Below are 23,499 nucleotides of genomic sequence, written 5' to 3'. Positions count from 1 at the left end.
TGAAATGATTTAACCCTTTCTCAATTTCAAATAATTTTCAATTATCTCATGAACCAGAAATAGTGATATTATTTTTCCACTTAATTTAAGTTAAAATGATTTCAACATTTAAATTATTCGCAGTAATTTTTAAATATCTTAAAAGTCAGAAATTCTGGTATCATTTTTTTATTCAATTCAATTTAAAATTATTCAAACGTTTGAATCATTCCAAATAACTTCTAGTAGCCTAAGAAACCAGAAATTCTGATAGTATTTTCATATTCAATTTAATTTAACATGATCTGAAAATTTAAATTATTTCAAATCATCAAAAAATACTAATTTACTTTTTGATTTGATGTGATTTAAAATAACTTGTTTCAAAATTTAGCCTTAAAAGCTAAATAATTCACACAATTTAGAATGATTTAAAATTATTATAACTACGTTTCTTTAATTCATCTTAAATTGTGTAGATTAGAGTGTGCCAAAATTCAATTTTCATGAAGAACCTTTTAAAATTAGAATTTTGAGTTCCGCTTTTGACAAGAGCTGTGTTTGGGCATTTCCTAAGATATTTTGGGGTGAGACGATTTATTTGATTTTCACATAATTTTTTAACAGGAGTTTAGTTTGGGCATTTCCACTGAAATTTCAAATTTTGGTTAATTAGAGTTAATTAGAGCAAACAAGATCAAAATGGGTCAATCTATTTGAGAAATATCGCTATTTAAAAGTTTTCAAAAACAGCTTCTCCAACTTCCTAATTGGATCAATTTTCTTGATTCATTTACTCTTTGTGCTTAAAAAACTAACTGAGTATCGTGAATTGAGTTAAGCCTGATGGATCTGTTCAACTGATATCGTTGAGAATAGAACAGCCCACAAAATTAAACTTTTCAACTTATTCTATGTGCACTAATTTGATAAACACAATTTCTCTATAGCGTTAAAACTATAGACTCGATCTGAAAAATCAGTGGATATGAATTATGTTATAGTCTTTGAAATTATTCTAGATATTTAAAATCATTTTCATCAGAAATACATAAAGTTTTATTGAAGATGATAGTTATAGGTATTGTAATTGTAATTTTAAATTTTAGAAAATCTTAGTTGCTTCCTTGGCTTGTACAAACTTTATTCATAATCTTACATACGAATGTATACAAACATTCAATATATTCAAACATGATTTCATATTTCTGTTGAATATAATACATAATATTACATATAGTTGAAGATTATCATATAAAAATACATTATAGTTTCATATTAGATTTTTGTCTCATCGTATCAAAGTATGTGTTATGATTGTACAACTCAAAGATCACGAAAAACCACTTTTGACATGATTATTGATTATAAATAGTAAATAAAAAAATGTATCAAGCAAACGTTATACGTCATTATTTTTTATATACTTATAAAAATATGTTATTGTTTAATTGTCTGAGGCGAAAAAAAATGCATGAAGTATTAGTGAGCAAGGCAATTCCAATATCATTAAATTGTAATCCGTGCCATAGGTCAATTTTATAAGATACTGTTCTGTTTTAAACTTGCAGTATAAATTGTGATCTTTAAGTCAAATGTATGTATTTCTTTTATTCCCAATCAGTTCTTTCTTTAAGTAAAGCTAAAAAGTGGTTTGATATTATATTGAGTGTACCTGTTTAATAATAATAATAATAATAATAATAATAATAATAATAATAATAATAATAATAATAATAATAATAATAATATAAATTAAGGTTTGTAAAATAATTTATTAAATGAACTTGGTTAATTTACAAATCATATATAATTGACAACACATTCGGAAGATAAAAATTATTATTATTTTTTACTTCCCACTAAAAAAATTAAAAATTTTTAGAAGTTGGGAAGTTTTTGGTTTTACCCCGTTTTTCGAAAATCGAATTTTCCACGGATGTTAGCGTTTTGAGGTCCTAAAATGCTTCCCCGAACGTTTCCACGATGACGTCCATACGTCGATATGTTTCTATATATATATATATATATATATATATATATATATATATATATATATATATATATATATATATATATATATATATATATATATATATATATACAGGGTGTCTCTGAAGTGGCGGAGTAATTGTTGGGGTCGATAGAGAAAAAAATACTGAATCGAAAGTTCCTGAGCCAAAAATTTTTTTGGGCCATAGAATTTGAGTTATGAATTAAAAACGATAGCCAATCAGAAGCGCGCTATTCGAGAAATGAAAATGAGCGGGGAAATAGAGGAGACGCGAGAGTGAGATGCTGCAATAGCAGCTTACTCGCTCACACAAAGCCGAGCATGAGAGGGGATTGTGACGCTATGAGCCGAGTACGTAAGTGTGAATGAGTGGATGTATGAGGTCGCAAGCGGACGGCTTAATGTATGAGTGTGTGTCCGTGTATCGCAGCATTATTGGAGGCGTTGTAACGCTGAATTAAAGCTAACCGGGTACTCTAAGACAGAGGAAAAAATTTTAATTTTTATTTTTATTCGAAAAAATTTAATAAAAAAAAATAAAAAGGCCCAAGATTTAACCAGACCCACAGAAACGGAGAGTAAATTTTTAATTCTCATTTATTTTGCTGGGGATTATTTTCAAATACAAAAAAAAAAAAAGGCTAAGATTCAACTGGAATCCAAAAAGAGATGGATGAAAAAATTTTATTTTTTATTTTTAATCAGCAAAATTATTTTTCTTTAAAAAAGAGCCCAATCTCGACTGGAGCAAGAAAAAATGATTGAAAAATTTTATTATTAATTTTCAATCAACAAAATTATTATAAAAAAATAAATGGGCCCAAGTCTCAACCGGACCCAAACAAACGGATAAAAATTTTTATTACTTACTTAATTTGGTGGAAATTATTTTTAAAAACGAAGAAAATTCCCAAGACTCGATCGGACCCAAAAAAAAATAATTAAAAGAATTTTTTCCTTATTTTCAATCACCAAAATCATGTTTCTTCAAAAAAAGGCCCAATCTCAACCGGACTAGAAGAAACTGATTGAAAAATTTTATTTTTTATTATTAATCGAGAAAATTATTTTGAAAAAAAAATAGGGCCCAGAATCAACCGGACAAACAATGGACTTGAGTTCAATTTTTTTCTTAATTTATAATTTGACATTCTACCTGTTAATTCACCGATAGATAATTCTAATAAAAATATCAAAATTATTCGGACTTGAGTTCAATTTTTTTCTTAATTTATAATTTGACACTCTACCTGTTAATTCACTGATAGATAATTCTAATAAAAATATCAAAATTATTCGGACTTGAGTTCAATTTTTTTCTTAATTTATAATTTGACATTCTACCTGTTAATTCACTGATAGATAATTCTATTAAAAATATCAAAATTATTCGGACTTGAGTTCAATTTTTTTTTTTAATTTATCATTTGACATTTCGCTTGTTGATTAAGTGATTAATAATTTTAATAATAATATCAAAATTATCAGGACTCGAGAGCGATTTTTTTAGTATATTTTTTTACATTTTACCTGTCAATTAACTGATAAATAATTTCAATTAAAATATCAAAATTATTCGGACTTGAGTTCAATTTTTTTTAATTTATTAGTTGACATTTTACCTGTTAATTAACTGATAAATAATTTTAATAAAAATATCAAAATTATCAGGACTCGAGAGCGATTTTTTTTCAATTCCTTATTTGACATTTTACCTGTCAATTAATTAAAAAATAATTTTAATTAAAATATCAAAATTATTGGGACTTGAGTTCAATGTTTGTTTTAATTTATTTTTTGACATTTTACCTGACGATTAATTGAAAAATTATTTTACAGAATAATTCCCAGCAAAATAAATGAGAAATGAAAGTTTTCCATCCGTTTGGTTGGGTCCGGTTGAGTCTTGGGCAATTCCTTCTGTTTTCAAAAATTATTCCGAGCATAAGAAATAAGTAATAAAAATTTTCTATCTGTTCGTTTTGGTCCGGTTGAGTCTGGGGCCTATTTTCTTTTTTGAAATAATTTTGTCAATTAATAATTGATAATAAATTTTTTCAATCAGTTTTTTATCGTCTTGTCAAGATTAGGCTGATTTTTGTTCAATAAATTTTTGTTTGTTATTGAAAAGAGAAAATAAATTTTTTTGCATTCTTCTATTCTTGGCTCTGGTCGAGTCTTGGGCATTTTTTTCGTTTTTAAAAATAATTCCTAGCAAAATGAATGGGAAATAAAAGTTTTCGATCCGTTTGTTTGGGTCCGATTGAGTCTGGGGCCTATTAATTTTTTTAAGAATAATGTTGTTAATTAATAATTGATAATAAAATTTTTCAATCAGTTATTCGAAGTCTGTTTGAGATTGGGCCTTTCTTTTCAAGGAAAATTAATCTTGGTGATCAAGTAATAAAAATTTCTATCCGTTTATTTGGGTCCTGCTGCGTCTTGGGTCTATTTTTTTTTTTCTTAATAATTTAGTTAATTAATATTTAGAAATAAAATTTTTCGATTTATCTTTTTCGGGTCCGGTCGAGTCTTGGGCAATTTTTTTGTTTCGAAAAATAATTCCCAACAAAAAAACAGGAATAAAAGTTTTCTTTCCGTTTGTTTGGGTCCAGTTAAGTCTGGGGCCTATTTTCTTTTTTAAAAAATTTTGTTGATTAAAAATTCATTATAAAACTTTTCAATTATTTTTCTTGCTCCAGTCGAGATCAGGCCCTTTTTCAAAGGAAAATAATTTTGCTGATTAAAAATAGAAAAACAAAGATTTTCAATTTATTTTATTTCGGGTCTGGTCGAGTCTAGGGCATTTTTATCGTTTTCAAAAATAATTTCCTGCAAAATAAATAAGTAATAAAAATTATTTATCCGTTTGTTTGGGTCCAGTTGAGTCTAGGGCCTCATTTGTTTTTTTAATTAGTTTTGATGATCAACAATAAAAATAAAATTTTTGGATCATTTTTTCTGGGTCCGGTCGAAATTGAGCCTTTTATTATAAAAAAGTTAATTATGATGATTAAAAATGAATAGTAAAATTTTTTATTCATCTCCCTTTCGGTCTGATGGAGTCTTGGGCATTTTTTTCGTTTTTAAAGATAATTTCCAGCAAATTAAGTAAGTAATAAAAATTTTCTATCCGTTTGTTTAAGTCCGGTTAAGTCTGTGGCTTATTTTCTTTTTTAAATAATATTTGATTAATAATAAAAATAAAATTTTTTAATTAGTTTCTCTTAGTCTGTTTGAGATTGGGCCTTGTTTCGAAAAGAAATTAATTTGGCTGATTGAAAATGAAAACAAAATTTTTCAATTTATTTTTTTTTTTTTGGGTCCGGTCGAGTCTTGGGCGATTTTCTTCGTTTTTAAAATAATTCCCATCAAAATAAATAAGTAATTAAAACTATCTATCTGTTTGTTTGGGTCCGGTTGAGTCTGCGGACTATTTTTTTTTAAATAATTTTGTTGATTGAAAATTAATAATAAAATTTTTTAATCATTTTTTTTTGCTCCAGTCGAGATTGGGCCTTTTTTAAAAGAAACAATTTTGCTGATTGAAAATAAGGAAAAATTTTTGTACTGTTATTTTTTTGGATCCGATCGAGTCTTGGGCATTTTTTTCGTTTTTAAAGATAATTTCCAGCAAATTAAGTAAGTAATAAAAATTTTTATCCGTTTGTTTGGGTCCGGTTGAGACTTGGGCCCATTTATTTTTTTATAATAATTTTGTTGATTGAAAATTAATAATAAAATTTTTCAATCATTTTTTCTTGCTCCAGTCGAGATTGGGCTCTTTTTTAAAGAAAAATAATTTTGCTGATTAAAAATAAAAAATAAAATTTTTTCATCCATCTCTTTTTGGATTCCAGTTGAATCTTAGCCTTTTTTTTTTTTTTGTATTTGAAAATAATCCCCAGCAAAATAAATGAGAATTAAAAATTTACTCTCCGTTTCTGTGGGTCTGGTTAAATCTTGGGCCTTTTTATTTTTTTTTTATTAAATTTTTCGAATAAAAATAAAAATTAAAATTTTTCCTCTGTCTTAGAGTACCCGGTTAGCTTTAATTCAGCGTTACAACGCCTCCAATAATGCTGCGATACACGGACACACACTCATACATTAAGCCGTCCGCTTGCGACCTCATACATCCACTCATTCACACTTACGTACTCGGCTCATAGCGTCACAATCCCCTCTCATGCTCGGCTTTGTGTGAGCGAGTAAGCTGCTATTGCAGCATCTCACTCTCGCGTCTCCTCTACTTCCCCGCTCATTTTCATTTCTCGAATAGCGCGCTTCTGATTGGCTATCGTTTTTAATTCATAACTCAAATTCTATGGCCCAAAAAAATTTTGGCTCAGGAACTTTCGATTCAGTATTTTTTCTCTATCGACCCCAACAATTACTCCCGCCACTTCAGAGACACCCTGTATATATATATATATATATATATATATATATATATATATATATATAGTGTGTGTGTCTCTCTCTCTCTCTCTCTCTCTCTCTCTCTCTCTCTCTCTCTCTCTCTCTCTCTCTCTCTCTCTCTCTCTCTCTCTCTCTCTCTCTCTCTCTCTCTCTCTCTCTCTCTCTCTCTCTCTCTCTCTCTCTCTCTGTGTGTGTGTGTGTGTGTGTGTGTGTGTGTGTGTGTGTGTGTGTGTGTGTGTGTGTGTGTGTGTGTGTGTGTGTGTGTGTGTGTGTGTGTGTGTGTGTGTGTGTGTGTGTGTGTGTGTGTGTGTGTGTGTGTGTGTGTGTGTGTGTGTGTGTGTGTGTGTGTGTGTGTGTGTGTAACTTCTCATAACTTTTGAACGACTTCACCGATTTTATCACAGTTGTCGCCATTCGAAAGAGCTTGACCATACTTAGATTTTAAATACGATTTGCATCAATTCAAACCGGATTTTGAGAAATCTCAAAAAAACTACAAAAAAAATTTTTTCAAATGTGGTTTTTTTGCAATAACTTTTAAACGGCTTTACCTATCGATTCTAAAAACTAATCAGCTCTTGATATCAAAAAACCATGTCGAACGCCGCCAGCTCGCTCTCAATCAGCTGATTCGTTCGTGAGTTATCGTTGACGAGAAAAAATGTTTTTTCGGAATTACTTCGAAATTGTTAGTTGGATCAATTTGAACTTAAATTTTTTTTCTGGGGCTTTAAAAACTACGTCGAATGCCGCCAACCGCTTGAAAATCGGTTTATTCATTCAAAAGTTATTGTGGTTTGAAAATTAAAAAAATAGTGTTTTATTAATCTTCTAGTAGACTTTTGAGCTCGGAGAGCTTAAAATGACACGAAAACTCTATTTTTGAGCTCGTAGGGCTTAAAAAAAAATAAATGCACTTTTAAGCGCTTAACCCTCGTAGCAATGAATTGAGCAAAATTCTTTAGCAAGATACTTGGAGAAGCACTTTGTAAAGAATTGGACAATTCTTGACCAAGACACTTGATCAAGATTCTTTATCCAGACTAGCGGCAGACTTGGGCTAGTCTGTGACCAGAATTTGACCAGATATTTGGCCCAGAGTCCTGATCTATAAACTTGCGCGAAAAACGCAAAAGACGACCAGCACGCACATATTTCCTTCCTTTCTACTTGAGTGAGAAAAGTATTTTCATGACCCCAGCGCCACCTAACGATACAACTTACGGTGGCTCTTTTAAGAAAATTTACATGCATTCGATGCCGGATAGTTATTTAAAAAATTATATAAACTTGAAAAAAAATTTTTTTTTCATGGAAAATGTGGCATATGACACAGAGTGTAGATTAAATTAAAAATTTTTTCTCGGGTCAACTGAAAACAGTAAGGCAAATAAACACAATAACTAAAACAAGTCTCAAGTGAATTAGGTTAAACAGTATTAAAATCTGTCAAGATGTTTATTGTTAAATTAATATTGAATTAAAAATCACACACAAAAAACAAATTTCTTACGCCAAGAAAATTTTAAGCAAAACAACAGTTATTTTGGAGCAAGAAAAATTTTCTTGGCTCAAGATCTTGTTTCAAATTATCTTGTTCCAAGAGACTTCATTCAAGAAATTTTCAATCGTCCTTAAGATTTTCTTGAGCCAAGAAAATTTACACTCCAGTCAAGAATTTGTTTTTCAGTGCAGTATTAATATTAAATATATAATAATCCGAAATTAGATAAAGAATAACGAAAAGCTCTATTTAACATAATTATATGTTGACGAATGTATTAAAAAATTTTTTTTTTAATTTATTACCCACAATATTATTTTTTAACCAGAAACTTAAAGAAAGGATAAAAATTTAGTCCACATGCTGAACATGCGAGAGGTGTTGAGCAGCAGCTATCCATTTTTTTCGCTGATTTAATTTCCAATTGGCAACCGGAAACTTATAAAATTTACAATTGCTATTTCTACTAGTATTTTTGCAATCAACTAGACAACAACTTTGATGACCAATTTTATTTTATTCATTTAATTAAACTGATACACGTGTTATTTTCATAGCCTTTAGTAATAAAAAGCCACCCTTAGTTCTGTATTGTCCGCAGCGGGCGCTGACATCCGTTTTGTGTCCCCCACTATGCCTTACGCACCCAGCGAATACTATTGCAGTAGTTCTCACTTATAGTCTAGTCAACACGTTTAAAAATGTTATTTTTTTACAATTACGCATTTCTAAGTAATGCTTAGAAAAATTTATTTCCAGAATTTTCCAGCACTTAAAAAATTTCGGAAATTAAGATGCATGAAAATACATTTGGTTATAGCCTAATATTTACAAAATAATTTTTTTTAACCCATCTCATCAGCTTTTGTGAAAAATTAATTCAGCTTATTGCGATATGTAAGAAGTTGAATTTTCGCCAGAAATAGTTAAATATTTATTTAAATAATAATTAAGCTAATTATTAAATGATTAAAAAAAATAACTTATTATAAGATATGGTACAAGATGAACTAGAAATATTTGTATAAATTAAATTAAATATTACTAAGCTAAGCTACATGAGTTGATTGGTGTGAACATTAGCGATATCGCATAGGGTAAAAGACCCCATTAGTGGCGATGACCCTGTTACTGACACTTTCTTTGATTTTGGTACTTATTCAATTAATTAAAAAATCCTTGTATCCAAATATTTTGTCGAGGATATCTCTTGAACCAATCAACCGATTTTTACGTTCTTGGCGGCGATCAACACAGTTTTTTGAGCTTTAAAAATTATTCTATTTCACCAAAAACGATCCGAAACAAATATCGAAGTTATGTGAACACACACACTCACACATACGCACACACATATGCACGGGCGCGTACATACAGAAATAGTGACAACCTCGAGGGAATAGTCAGGGAAGCTTCCTGTGACCTTCAAACGTCAAGATCGGATGAAAATTCGATTTTTGCAAAACGGGGTGAAAATAATAACTTCCCGAATTTTGAAAATCTTCGATTTTCTTAGCGGGAAGTTAAAAATGTCTTGTCGAATTTAATGACAAATTCAAGGAGCTGACACTCGTATTTAAAAAAAAACTAGATTTATTTTCTACAGAGAACTTTGAGAACTCACTTCTCGACTACAGTGTTGTAAATGAAACTAATGTAGAATGAGAACCTCTACTCTATAGGATAGTCCCAAAGTTTAGCAATAGATGGCCCCAGATTTTTGGTCAAATTCTTGACAAATTCTGACTACAGTCTGGCTCAAGTCTTGACCAATAATCTTGGTCAAGAATCTGGACCAATTCTTGATCTACAATCTTTCTACAGTATCTTGATCCATGCTGGTATAAGGCATTTACCAAATTGCTACTAGGGAAGTATGGAATTAGCGGGAAGTTGCAGGGATGGCCTTTAGGTTGAACCGTTTTCCTAATTTTTTTTTCCAGAATATTGATTAATATTTTTTTTTACCCAATCCAATTACTCAGTGGATCAATTTATCTAACAAAATACATTCCAAAATATCGTTCGTAAGAAAACACCATTATCAAAATTTTTTATCTAAATATCAGCGAAGTTCATTTCTGACCCTGCAAACTAGTCCTTAAAAACTTTAGTCGATTCGAATCATGTGCTCAAGTATAGTTGCACATATATTTTGAGATGTAGCAAAATGATGTCACTAAATTGTTATTATGTTTAAACAGAGTAATAATATTTGATTATGTTGATTTTGTGCTTTTGTACTTTTATCCACTTGGTACATTTTCTTAGAACTTTTATAAAATTTACCCAAATTATGATTTTAATGATTCTGTATCGAACGGTATAAAAATAGCTTATGAACAAGACGTTTTTGAATACATTTAATTTCAAAGTTTAAGTTTTTGGAATTCTTGTACATTCCATTATACGAGATAACAAAAAGTCCACTTTCATATTTGATTGTAACTAAAAAACTCTTCTTGAGATTACTATAAGAAACAATATACTAACATTGAAAAATTGTTAACTATTACATTTCTCAGAAACAGTTTAGTAAATGGTGACAACGTGTTGTCAAAAATAATATTTATAGAAGAAGCTGAACGTACAAAATGTAAGTCACGGTGAACGATAAGTTGATGCACATCTCATCATTCTGATAAGCTAAATCTATCCGGTGACTAAGTATAACAAATTATTATTTATATAATTTACGTTATTTAATATTGTGTTTTGATGAAAATTTACTATTTTTTACAAAAGTTTGGTAGTTAAAAAAATGAAAGTGTCAATTTCTTATGTTACTTTAGACTTTGTACATCATTCTATAAATTTTTAATATCTATATAAATAAAAATAAAATGCCGCATGTATGACCACGCATCACTTGAGAACGGCTGGACCGATTGAGCAAAATATTTTTTTGTTGTTTTCAAAATTTTTAGGAGAAGGTTTATAAAAAAATTTTTAAAAAATCCTCCCTCAAAGGGGATTGCGGGGACGTTAACAATGAATAATTCCCGTTTGTAAACTATAGCTCCTATAGCTCCCAAATTTGGTAGAAATTTTCCGTAAGAGATATATAAATAATCTATGAACGAATTTTACGATAGCTCGCTCCACAGGGGGTTGCGGGGGTAGATATTAACAATGAAAATTTTTAACTTTCAAATTGTAGATCCTACAGACGGCAAATTTAGGTGGAGTCTTCTATATGTGATGCGGAAATTATCTAAGAGCGGATTTTACAACAACCCACCCCCAATAAGGATTGCGGAGGTGGGTGTTAGAATGTTAAATTTCCATTTCCACACTGTAACTAATACAGACTTGAAATTTGGTAGGAATCTTTTATTTGACGATGAATAATGCAAAATTTATTACTTATGATTTTATTAATTTTAGTTATTGCTCTAGATTAATTATTATTGTATTGAACTTATTGTTCGAACTTAAAAATTAATTGATCATTATAAAAAAATAAAAAATTATAACAAAAACTTTAGTCATTTTGACTGAGGCTCAGCGAAGCAGACCGGGTCGCTAGTCTTATTATAAATTTTAGTGTTTAAAATTATCAATATCGAAAATTCAACCGTATTATATTTTAATTTTTTTAAGACAATATCAATTTTGACGATATACAAATGTTCGTTAAACAATAAATATTGACTGTTAAAAATTCTATTACTTAATGATTAATTAAGTTTGGATTTTCCATTAAATGGCCAAGGTTAAGTTACTCAATACTGGCTAAAATCTGGGTTGCTATTCAACAGCTATGGCTAGGCTTCCCAGTCTTGGATAATGTTTGGGTAGTAATTGAGTCGGCCAAACCTAATTACCCAGTCTTGCCCCGAGCATGGGCCAATATTGGTGCGCCAAGCTTGGTTGCCCAGTACAGGGCTAGACAAGGCCCCGTCATTCTCTGGCAGTTCTTACATGGAACGGTGTATACACTGTGTGTTCACGATGTATCAATGGTGTATCCACTTACATCGTGTATACACGGTGAATACGCCGTGATGTTAACGTCGCAAGAGCAAACACCGACATTTTTTTCTCAAAAAATCAATTTAAAAATTGTTCAACTCAACAAATTCTTGAGTTGAGGAATCGTTGTGTGGTCATAATTTCTACTTTTTCTCAATGTATTATAAATAAAAATAATGAACTTTAAGAACGAATAAATAATGAAAATCTAATTATGATATATTTTAGTTAATTTTCCAAAAAAAAAATGGTTACAATAAAAAAGCTTCAACGACGTCATTCAAATTTTCATATGGAATCTGTGTCAAGAATTTCTAGCTTACCGATTATTGAATCAAGTATAAAGATAGCTAATAATGTTTACCACAAAATCAAGGTAAGAAAACTTTAAGTAGAATAGAATTATTAATATTATTCGAAGTGTTTAATATTTTTTGATAGTTACTCCCACTTTAGTTAATTTTTCAAAAAAAAAAAACTACACAATAGTAGCTCACACAATTAATCGAGAGAATTTTAGTATCACTAAAAAATTTTTTAATTATTTTCCTTTAAAGGACAACTCAGATTTTTTTCATCATAAAACTAAGCTGGATGTCATAAAAAAAAATAAAAAGATCTTATTCGAATAAATTTTTATTTTTAAATACACACTGACTTGAGTTTTTAATATTTTTCGAAAAATTTCATTGGAAATTTGAGACGATACTAATTATTCTAACTTTTCTATTGAATTAACTCTCGGTTTCCCTAAATTGATTTATTCTTATCATTCAATCGATCTACAGCGTTCTAATTCCTTGATAAATTGGAGTCTCAATACTGCTGAGCATTCTTTCGTAATTGCTACTGCATCAGTTCAACCAGCAATACAAATGTTAAATAATCCTATTTTTTCAATTGATCGTCTCCTGTGTCAAAGTATTGACATTGTTGAAGAACGCATTCCAAATATCTGTTTACCACCAGAACTTGTAAGTATAATTGCATTACTGTATTTTTTTCAATAAAATTAGTATAAGTATTATTTACTCGGGCAATTAAAAAAATTTTTTATTTTTAACTTTGCGCTATGAAAATCAATGATACACATTACAGTTTTAAAATATTAAACCTATGTTCATCATTATGTTTTAAAAATTGCCACATGACTATATGCCTTATTGATTTTTTTTAGGTAGATTTATTCAGAATTCTATCTCTTGTAGCCGGTCTCATGTCGTAATTTGAGAAAATTTTGTCATAATATGGTTCATTTCAACGAGTAATGTCGAAAAAGGCATTGGCTAAAAATTATATATACGTATTTATTTATGTGGGTGATTCTCTGTAAGGACGGTTTAAATCTGTACATAACTGTTCGAACAAATTATTTTTGATTTTATAAGACAAAAAAATTACCAAGGGCTGCAAAACTCTCAGCTTAATGATAACCAATACATAGCCGATTGATTTTTTTTTTTTGAGATCTTACAATCTTTCCCGAAACTAGTGATATAACATGGCAGGGAACTGATGTCAGGGAACTGTGTATTTTAATAAAATTAAGAAAAATCTACCAAACTATTTCAAAATGCATTCAACTTTTCAAGTTCTCAATGAATATTTGCATTAATTAGTATGATATTGAAATTTATGGATCCAATTTTATAAATAAATTACGAATAAAAACAATTATCAGCGAACTGAGTATTGAAGTAGTCCAGACACATGTTTCAGACACGAACGGTGTTTTGACACTAAATAAAATGACAAAAAAGCGCTAATAGCACTACCGTTACTAATTTAAAGCTTTTGATTGTTATTATTATTGATTTCTAATAAATGTTGATTTAATTTTTTGATTAAACTATAACGTAAGATATATCATTTCTGGCTAAATTATAAAAGGGATATATGCAAATTAAAGCTTATTAAAAAAGCTTTTAGATGAAGTAGACATATTTTTTCTAAATTTTTTTAATTAAAAGTTATATAAGAAACAATAAGTTAAAGTTTGAATTTTCATCGTTTTCACAACTATAAAATGCTATAACTCATGAACTAATCAACCGATTGAACTCAAATTTGAACTTGACTTTCGTATTCGTCTGAAGATTAAGTATGTTGAGTTTGGAAAAGATCTATTATGAATTAAAGACGCTATCATCCGGACAAGCCGCGTTATATCGTGTATATATATATATATATATATATATATATATGTCGGAGAGTAAAGTACAGTGGAGTATTTTCTGACGAAGCGATGAGAATATTCTTTAGGATATTTCTATTTTTTTAGTTATTTTAAAAAATGTATTGTTACTTTAATATTTTGTAAAATAAGATATAACTAAAATGTTTTATTGCGGTAGGCTTAGGCCTAGGTAGACACATGGTTGTCAACGTAGTCGGGATCCCAGGACGATAGGGGTATCATAAAATTAATAAGGAAAAGAGAAATGTGCAGCAGGCAGACTATTTGAGAATAGTTTTTGAAAAGACATTCTTGCTTTGAGATCGAGATCGAACGGACGTCCTGGTGACCGCGAATTCGTTATTTCCTAAGTCTCGGTCAATCGCAAGATATTATTAATATTGTTTGCGGCCTGAATTAACTTAACCTTGTACGAGTTTATCTACTCATTCGTAATAATTGATCTTTTTGTAATTGTGAATATTAATTAATTGTAATAATAAAAATGAGTGAATCACAAAATACCGAATCCCCAACAATAACTCCTGCCTCTCTGACATATATATATATATATATATATATATATATATATATATATATATATATATATATATATATATATATATATATATATATATATATATATATTAGGTGTGCCAAAATGTAACTTCCTTGATGGACCTTATAAAGTTGGAATTTTCAGTTTCGCTTTTGAAATCAGCTGTGTTTAGGCCTTTCCTAAGATATTTTGGGGTCAGATAATAAATTTCATTTTCATAGAATTTTTTTAACTGGAGCTTAGTTAGGGCACTTCCGCTGAAGATTCAAATTTTCGCCGGAAGTGCCCAATTAAACCTCCTGCTAAAAAATTCTATGAAAATAAAATATATATATATATATATATATATATATATATATATATATATATATATATATATATATATATATATATATATATATTAAGTTTTGAACTGTATATATTCTCTGAACCAGCTCGATGAACTGAGTTAGGAATTAATAAAATTTTTCAAAAGTTCCACCATGAGGACAAATGCAATAGTTAGATTTCTATGAAATCTACTAAAAACTGGAAAAATTGCGAAATTTTGAATTTGAATTTCTCTTAAAAAAAAATTTTTTTTTTCTTTTGGTAGACCTTTACTATTTGATGAAAGAAAACTTCTGACCAAAATTTGTTCAAATCGAAAGGGGTCGATCCCAACTATTTGTCGATATAACATGGAATGACCCGATTGCAAACTATTTCTTTTAATTTCGCTGTTACTAATCTTTTTGTAGGGATAATCATATTTTGTCTGAAAGTTTTATAAAGCTCAAAGATTCTACTTTAAGAATATAAAATTGTTTTTTGTAACAAATTGCGTGAATCATGTGTACATTCAATTTCAAAGAAAAAATAATTTTCCCCATGTTAATTAAATGGGAAACTAAAATAACGTTTTAATTCAAATTTTCTTACTGTTGTGCACGTTTTCTAAATCACTCAGCCACAGCAACGCGTGGTCGGGTCGCTAGTATATATATATATATATATATATATATATATATATATATATATATATATATATATATATATATATATATATATGTGTGTGTGGGGGGTGATATAACGCGTCATGTCAGTAGGATTGCGCCCATCAACCGATCTTTATGAAATTTTGTGAACTCATTCTGTGGATCAATAGTAAAATCAAATTCAAAAATGAGCAAAATCGGCCGATTAGTTTACGAGTCGTGGGTGTTCGAAAATTTTTTTTATTTTAAAAATAAATTTAAATTTCCTATATTTTGTGAAAATAATTTTTTAGATGTCGAAGGTAGATAAGATCTATTAGGTTCATCTCAAACTTTATTTAATTAGCTCCAATTAAAGCTATTATAGCAAGCAATCATTGATTAATATAAGCGCTTTTAGTGAAATGTCATTTTCACGGTAGAAATTATAATGAATATCTTATATAAAAAAAAAATTATTATTGTTTTACACTTAAATATTAAATTAAAAGTTATCTGATTTTAAAAGATTAAAATATTTTTATTTTTATTTTTACTGTACCTTCGTCTTCCTCTCTTCAATTTGATTTTTAAATATTAATTTTTTTATTCCATTATTCAATTTAGTTCTTGAGTATTAACTTGATCCATCTTTTATATTGTTGTTGTTGATTTCTGTTCTAGATGTACACGAACACGCGAGAATTCATGAATAATAAGTTTGTCAGGCCAGTACTGAAACGAGCCGGAAGTGTAAAGCAAATAGGTAGTCAAGCTGCTAACGTAGCTGCTGATAGATTGGATGATGCTCTAACTGTTGTCGACGGATACGTTGATCGTTATTTACCAGAGGTTCTTGCGGATAATACAATTGAAAGTAAGACTGAAGATAATTTAATTATATAACTAATATTAATATTGTTTTGTATTTTGTATTAAAACTCCATATTATCGTTTCACAATATTTTTCAAACATTTATATCAATTCCCTTTCTTTGTTTTTGACTGCGAAGAAAACAAAATAGATGCTAAACCGAGTTCAATAACAACAAGTAAAACAGCTCGTACAATTCAGCATGGTGCTAGATTTTCTCGTAAGCTTCAGAAACGACTTACTCGTCGAACTATAGCCGAAGTCCAAGCACTTAAAAACCAAGGAGTCCAGTGTGTACATATGATCATGGATGTTATGAAACTAGTATAATTCGCTTTTGTTATAATAATTTTTTCAATAATCAAATCATTAATTTAAAAAATTACAGATTGTGACAAATCCGAAAATGGCATATAAAAAATCCAAAGAATTGTGGGCAGTACTGAGTTTGGCAGAGCCAGAAAATCAAGAACGTCCTCAAACTCTTGAACAACTAATCGTTTTACTGACGCGGGAATCAGCACGGAGAGTAGTTCACATAATAAACGCAGCAACTGCATTAGCGACAAGGATTCCTCGACGTACTAAAATCATTATGATGACAGTTTCACATCAAATATTGTCCATTACAGAATCTACTTTAAAAGTAATGCGAACTATTTTATTTTCTATTTTTTGATTTTTCACAAAAAAATAATTAGATTCATCATTTCTTAGATGGCTTCCAAAATTAGTGAACGTGAAACTCCCGAATTACAACTATCAGCTCTTGAATCAGCAATAAAAAATCTCAATGATACTATGAATATTTTATTGGTAAGTGAATTACATTATTTACTTTACATTTTTCCATCAAAACTCACTACCAGCCGTATTGTTTGAGAAAACTGTAGAGACAATTCGAAAAAAGTTAAATTTTAAATACTTGTAAAAAAAATGTTTTTGTTGAATATTTCAGTCTGAATCGATTGTTCATATTTAGTAATACAAATAATAATCATAGATTCTATAAACTCAATGATTCAAGAGTCTGTTAAATAGAGACTAATAAATGATTTCATTAAATTCTCTAAAATAACCATTATAGGAACGGACTGCTGTGTTTCTGGCTGGTCGTCCTACATCGAGAAAATTAACAGCACCACATTTACGAAGAAATCATAATAATCATATAAGTACATCTACAACACATCCAATGAATGGCATCGATTGATATCTTCAGCAAAAAGAAAATAATATTCTAAAACCGAAGTAATAAGCTACTAGAATATTCATTCATTTTTTATATAAAATCTTAAACATTTGTTGTCATTTAAACAGAATACTTAAATTCTGTGTCTAAAAATTTATCGTAGTTAAGTTAAAAACTAAAACAAAAATCTTACTTGTTCAGTTTTAATTCTGTTAATTTTGTAATATTTTTTTTCTCTTAATTTAAGTGATGAATGATTGTTTTAGTCATCGAATACTTATATTATAAAGAAAAAAATGTTATAAAAAATTATTTTTCAGGTAATGATACAATGTTATTTGAGTATAAATATTATGTAAAATATTTTAATCAATTGTTCGCCTATCAATATTTAGTCAAGGATCAATTTTTATTGTTTTTCGGAAGTAGCCTGGAATTTAGTCAAACTTTCACATTTAATATAATGATATAATTAATATATAATATCATGATGCGCATCATTAATAATTAATTATTTAAAATAAATACTAATCAAGAATACCAATCATGAAGTTAACATTTTTTTTTAATTCAAGTGGATTTGAAATATCATCTGTATTTTTATAATTCTTTACATATAATCTATAAATATAAAAATGAATTGCTGTGCGTTAGTCACGCTAAAACTCAAAAACGGCTGGACCGATTTAAAAAAAAAATTTTTTTTTGTTCGCTATAGTTTAGGGATGGTTTAGAAAAAAAAAATTTTTTGGAAAACCCGAAAGTTTAGCTAAAAAAATAAGAAATTGTTAATTTTTTATCGGAATCGCTATTGTTACGCTTGAGCCTCAAGGCTACAAGAGTATACCAAAATTGTTTAATGTGTAGGAAGATACGTAGAAGTATCCTGCAGAGTTATAATATTTACATATATTCAGTTTGTAGGACATAACCACAAATCTCAAGAAGAATGTTTTTCATTACTTTTGTTTTGTTCGTGTTTATTTTCATATTGTTTATATTGTGTATTGTTTATTAATATGCCACGAAGAAAATGAGCTGACATTGGTCGTCGAAATCAGTTAAATGTGCGATAAGCATTATAACTTAATACCATTTTAATCATACACAATACAACCAGTGTTAATTGTTGACAAAAATAAATTAGAGTTTAGAGGTTGATAATCACGAATAAAAAGTTATAAAAAAAAATGTTGTAGGTGATACGAAGTTCACCGGGTCAGCTAGTTATGACATAAAAATTTGTTACATAATTTTGACATCATTTATTACTTCTCTACGATATCACGGAAATGACTTAAATATTACGTACAACTGACATAACATATAAACTACAATATATTACGTAACATTAATGCCATCATAGTGTGTCATAACGATGCAAGTTAAACATCATGCGTTTACATCAGTAACAAGTGACTGTCGCACATTATACCGACGCCATTTGAGAGTCATTATTGTACATCTATAATTTATCACAATTATCCATAATACTGACGTAATTTGAAAATCATTTTCTAAATGAGTGATAAACGATTATTTTCTATAATATTAATATTTTGGAGATGTATTTTTTAAATATTACTGGATGATCAAAATTTATGAAGTATAAAACTTTTTTGATAAGATGTATAATTTAAAATTAGTGAAAATCGGTTGGAAATTTTTTAAAAATGAGGAAGAAGTAAACAGCTGATTGAAGCCATTACCATGCAAGCTTAAGCCCGTTTTTAATAACAAAAATTTATAATTTCCTAATATTACTGAATATATCTAATATATTAGCAAAGATACAAAAGATTTTTCATTTACGTTCTTAAGAAAAATACATATAATTTAAATACATGTGGGACATAAATTTCTTATGTCTATGCTTTTATGTTTTGAAAGTTATTCCAAAAAAAATACATTTGAAAAAAGGTTTTTCATAGGTTTTTTTGAGATTTCTCAAAATCTAGGGGTTCGAATTGATCTAAATTATATTCACAATTTAAGTTTGGTCAAGGTCTTTCGAATGACACCAACCGCGATAAAATCGGTCCAATCAGTCAAAAGTTATGAGAGGTTAACATACATCCATACATACATACACACATACATTCACAGTCGATTACAACTAAATAGTTAAAGACTAAAACCGTGATGAGCAAAAAAATTTTTTTGTATGATTAAAAAATCTATTTTTATCGTTATTTTGTTCTCTATGCATGATCATACATTGTTATTTACGATAATGCTTGCTCATGCATGATCACGCCTGAATATTTATCAGATCTAAAAATCCCAGATAAGCTTAATAGTGCTTGGTCAAACATGAGAGTGCTTTGCTTGTTCATGCATGGCCATGCTTTTTCAGGTATGGCGAATATTAAAACATGATCATACATGAGATTAATATGTGCTTCTACATGATCATGTTTGATGACTTTTTTCTGGGTGGTATTGTTGAAGTTAATTTATCTTGTAACAGGGAAAATCGAACTTCCGATATTTATTATCAACCACCTAATTGACGCCACGGTAAGTAAGGGCTTTCCCTTCGTTCGATTTTGACAAGTAGTTTCGACTTGTCACCGGGCGTACAAATCGAAAGTCCCCACTGCTATCTCCGGAAAATATAGCGGAGACAACAATAGGAAAGTTTGAGAACCTGGAGTTCAGGGGTTATAACAAATAATAGTTTAAAAAAACTAAAAAACACGCTTTTTATAGAAAACCGAACTAAAAAAATAGAAAATAAGTTTTAATATATTTAAATTAAGAATAGTGTTAAAAATTTCAATAAATATAAATTAATAATAGTGTAAATAAGGGGCGCACAGTAGCCTATCGGTTCCGGCCCTTGCTTTCCAAAATGCATTGAACCGGGTCTGAGTCCGGCGTGCACCAATGAATATTTTCAATATTTAAGTGTATTATTCTGCTGAGCCCAAAAAAGTTTAAAACGAGTTCCAATCTCAACAGTTCCCCCCTAGTAAGTCGCTCATGACCTTAATAGTTTATGCGACTTTAAATAAAAAAAAAAAAAAAAAGAGTGTAAATAAAAAAAATGTATTTTATTTTAAAAAAAACGTGGGGTGCTTTTTAAGATATTCTAAAAATGATAATCACTCTACTCATATCTGTCGATAGAATATTTATATCTATTGCCCTTGCATTTATCGATTGACCCATGCATCCCACGCTTTTTTTAAAATAAAATACATTTTTTTTTATTTACACTATTATTAATTTATATTTATTGAAATTTTTAACACTATTCTTAATTTTGATTTATTAAAACTTGTTTTCTATTTTTTTAGTTCGGTTTTCTATAAAAAGCGTGTTTTTTAGTTTTTTTAAACTATTATTTATTTTTTACTTTTTAGTTTGGTTTATTTATAATAGCTTGTTTTTTTAATTTTAAACTATTATTTGGCAACTAACTTACCAGCATGCACTTTGTTAATATTAGATAAATCGGCTAAAGATAATGGTTGAAAATTAAAATTTCTGCCTTATCAACTATAGATGAGAATTATATAAATTAACAAAAATCTTATTTTGCAAATTGAAAAATGGAATAATTCTATCAAATTGGTGTATTGTCATCGGTCCTCGATAAATCTACAAAGTTTGAACGAAATCTGGCCGTTTAAAGTGGGTCAAAATCGCGCCCAAAGAAGTCGGTTACAAACAAACATACAAACATACAAACATACAAACAAACAAACATACAAACATACAAGTGAAGCTAATAAATAGCGTGTAAAAAAGCGTGTAAAAAAAGCCGGCAAGTGAAACAACGAGGCTTTTTGAGCCAGTGATGCTTTTGAGAAAGTAGGCTTTTTGGCAGAAGCAGTTGAGTTAGTATAATGCTGTAAAAATTAGTCATCGAGATACAGAACCATCAGGAAGAAAGCCAATGTATCAACTGGGATTTGGAAACTTCATCTGGAGCCAGCCAAGTCATTGGAGACAAGTGAGACCAACCAGCCACTGATCCCGCCAGTTTTGACCAGAATACCAGTCACCGTTGGTGAATCGGAAAAATTAAGTCTCACGAATTTTTACAATTATTGTAGGCCAAACGTTAATTTGGTAAATTAAAAGACTGGAATAATTGCAATTAATTTTTGTAAATTGATGATCGCTACTGTCTTAGGTTTTACTTTTAAATTAGTTAGTTCTTTTATACGTAAATTATTCATCAAGGCCATTTAATTAGTTAGTTACAGGTCTTTTGGTATAGTTAAATTATTTTAGTTAAAATTATCACGTCGAAATTTGAAATAATAAAAGAAATTGTAAAATTTAGATGGTGTAGGTTTCTCTGAAAAATTCTGTAGTTGAAGGTTAAATGAGACGCGTTGAGATTACAGTAGTTGAGTTTGAAAATTTTTTGAAATTGAATTTAGGCCGGTGGGCTGAATTAAATTAAATTAGTTTATCTAAGAAATTTGATACATGAGTTAATTAAGAAATTTTGTTAATAAATTTAGGTAAGGAATTTAGTAATGAATTGAATTAGTAAATCGGTATTTTATATTGAATAAATAGTAGGTGATTAAATTTTGTGAATTCAAATTATATTATAATTTTAGTAATTTAGTTGATTAGTAATTAAGAGAATTTGAGTAATTAGAGAATTTTAAGGAATTGTTAGCGTCCGGTGGACGATTTTATATGGAATTTAGTAAGTAAGGTTTTGTTTGGTAGTCCGTCGGGTTGACGAGGTAAATTATGGTATTTTATGGTAGTTCGTCTGATTAACGAGGTTTAGGAAAAAAAAAAGTTAAGTGATATTTGGTTGTAAGATTATTTGGCAAGTGCCTGCGTAGGTGAGAGGTTCTCACATTTAAATTAGTTTTAAGGAGAATATTGTTAATGGAAATTGTTAATTTTGTAGTTGAATTTGAATAAATAATTTCATTTGTTATTAATAATTTTCTCAGTATTATTTACAGCCCTCTTAAACTTCTCACGACCTTGTCTTTCCCCTCTCATGCTTTCCCGGTTTCTGGGACACCGTATCTAAAATCCTAGTGGCACCATTGTGAAGCCGGAGCAGCTGCCATTCCAACTTTGAATGTCACATACTGGTGATCACTGCCACTGTATTCTTCGGCTACAATCCAGTCTCCAATCATATTGGCTATCCTTGGAGTTGCCAGCGAAATGTTTAAAATGGATTCCTTGTACCCCGGTCTTCTAGAGGTTATAGTAGTTTCAGTGTTAAACATTATGAGGTCAAATCTTGCTGCGAAGTCTGCTACTTTGTTTCTACTGGTGTCAGAGAAGTCAGCACTCCATTCAGCCGATTTGGCGTTGAAATCACCAGCTACGATGTCATCGCTGTTGAGCTTGCCGATGGTGTCTTCTATGTTTGCCAACTTCCGGCGAAACACACTAATTCCTTGGTTAGATGAAAGGTAGACACTCATCAAGTAGGTCGTGGGAGTCTCAATCCAGACGGCAGCCTCCGCTTCCGTTGTTGTTGACAGTGACCTTTTTCGAGTTTGCTATCCAGATCGCGGCTGTACCGGACTTATCTGCGAATCACGTTTTTCTTTCAATGGTTAGAAATGGCTCGCAGATAAGACATATGTCGATTTTATCTTCAAAGACGCAGTTGGACAGCAGGTTTTGCGCAAAAGTGCACCTGTTCGAGTTGCCTTGCAGTATGCGTGTTATTTCTGCCTTCTCGTGGCTTTGTCAAGTGCTGTGCAGAATGCCTTGCAAACTCCGGTGTCAGAAATATGGCATAAACCGTCCTAGGCATCTTTGTCCAAAGTGCAAAGGAAGCATTTTGGTTTCTCCGTGCAGTTTACGGCCTTGTGGTTTTCTCCGGTCTGGTCCCGCACACTGA

The 23,499-nt window shown here is 29.7% G+C and overlaps 1 protein-coding gene across 3 annotated transcripts; it reads left to right on the top strand.

Moving 5' to 3' along the window:
• The first annotated feature begins 1,583 nt into the window (after positions 1 to 1,583).
• On the top strand, positions 1,584 to 22,576 carry LOC141525720 (lipid storage droplets surface-binding protein 1-like). 3 transcript variants are annotated; one of them, XM_074240292.1, is made up of 8 exons: positions 1,584 to 1,739; positions 12,123 to 12,270; positions 12,683 to 12,868; positions 16,270 to 16,462; positions 16,599 to 16,783; positions 16,848 to 17,105; positions 17,177 to 17,275; positions 17,547 to 17,963. In XM_074240292.1, the coding sequence occupies exons 2-8, from the start codon at positions 12,142 to 12,144 to the stop codon at positions 17,670 to 17,672; spliced, it is 1,176 nt and encodes a 391-aa protein (XP_074096393.1). In that variant the 5' UTR covers positions 1,584 to 1,739; positions 12,123 to 12,141; the 3' UTR covers positions 17,673 to 17,963. The 3 variants fall into 3 exon arrangements, 2 of the variants coding, with proteins under 2 accessions (XP_074096393.1, XP_074096394.1); XM_074240293.1 differs by lacking the exon at positions 1,584 to 1,739 and adding an exon at positions 17,972 to 22,576 and having other exon boundaries at positions 10,702 to 12,270; positions 17,547 to 17,710; XR_012478888.1 differs by lacking the exon at positions 1,584 to 1,739 and having other exon boundaries at positions 10,676 to 12,270; positions 17,161 to 17,275; positions 17,547 to 17,684.
• Positions 22,577 to 23,499: the final 923 nt, after the last annotated feature.

Source organism: Cotesia typhae, unplaced genomic scaffold, assembly GCF_013202065.1.
Source record: "Cotesia typhae breed Kobodo isofemale line unplaced genomic scaffold, CoteBio_Ctyphae contig_27, whole genome shotgun sequence".
Lineage (NCBI taxonomy): Eukaryota > Metazoa > Arthropoda > Insecta > Hymenoptera > Braconidae > Cotesia > Cotesia typhae.
This window is presented reverse-complemented; position numbering and strand designations above follow the sequence as displayed.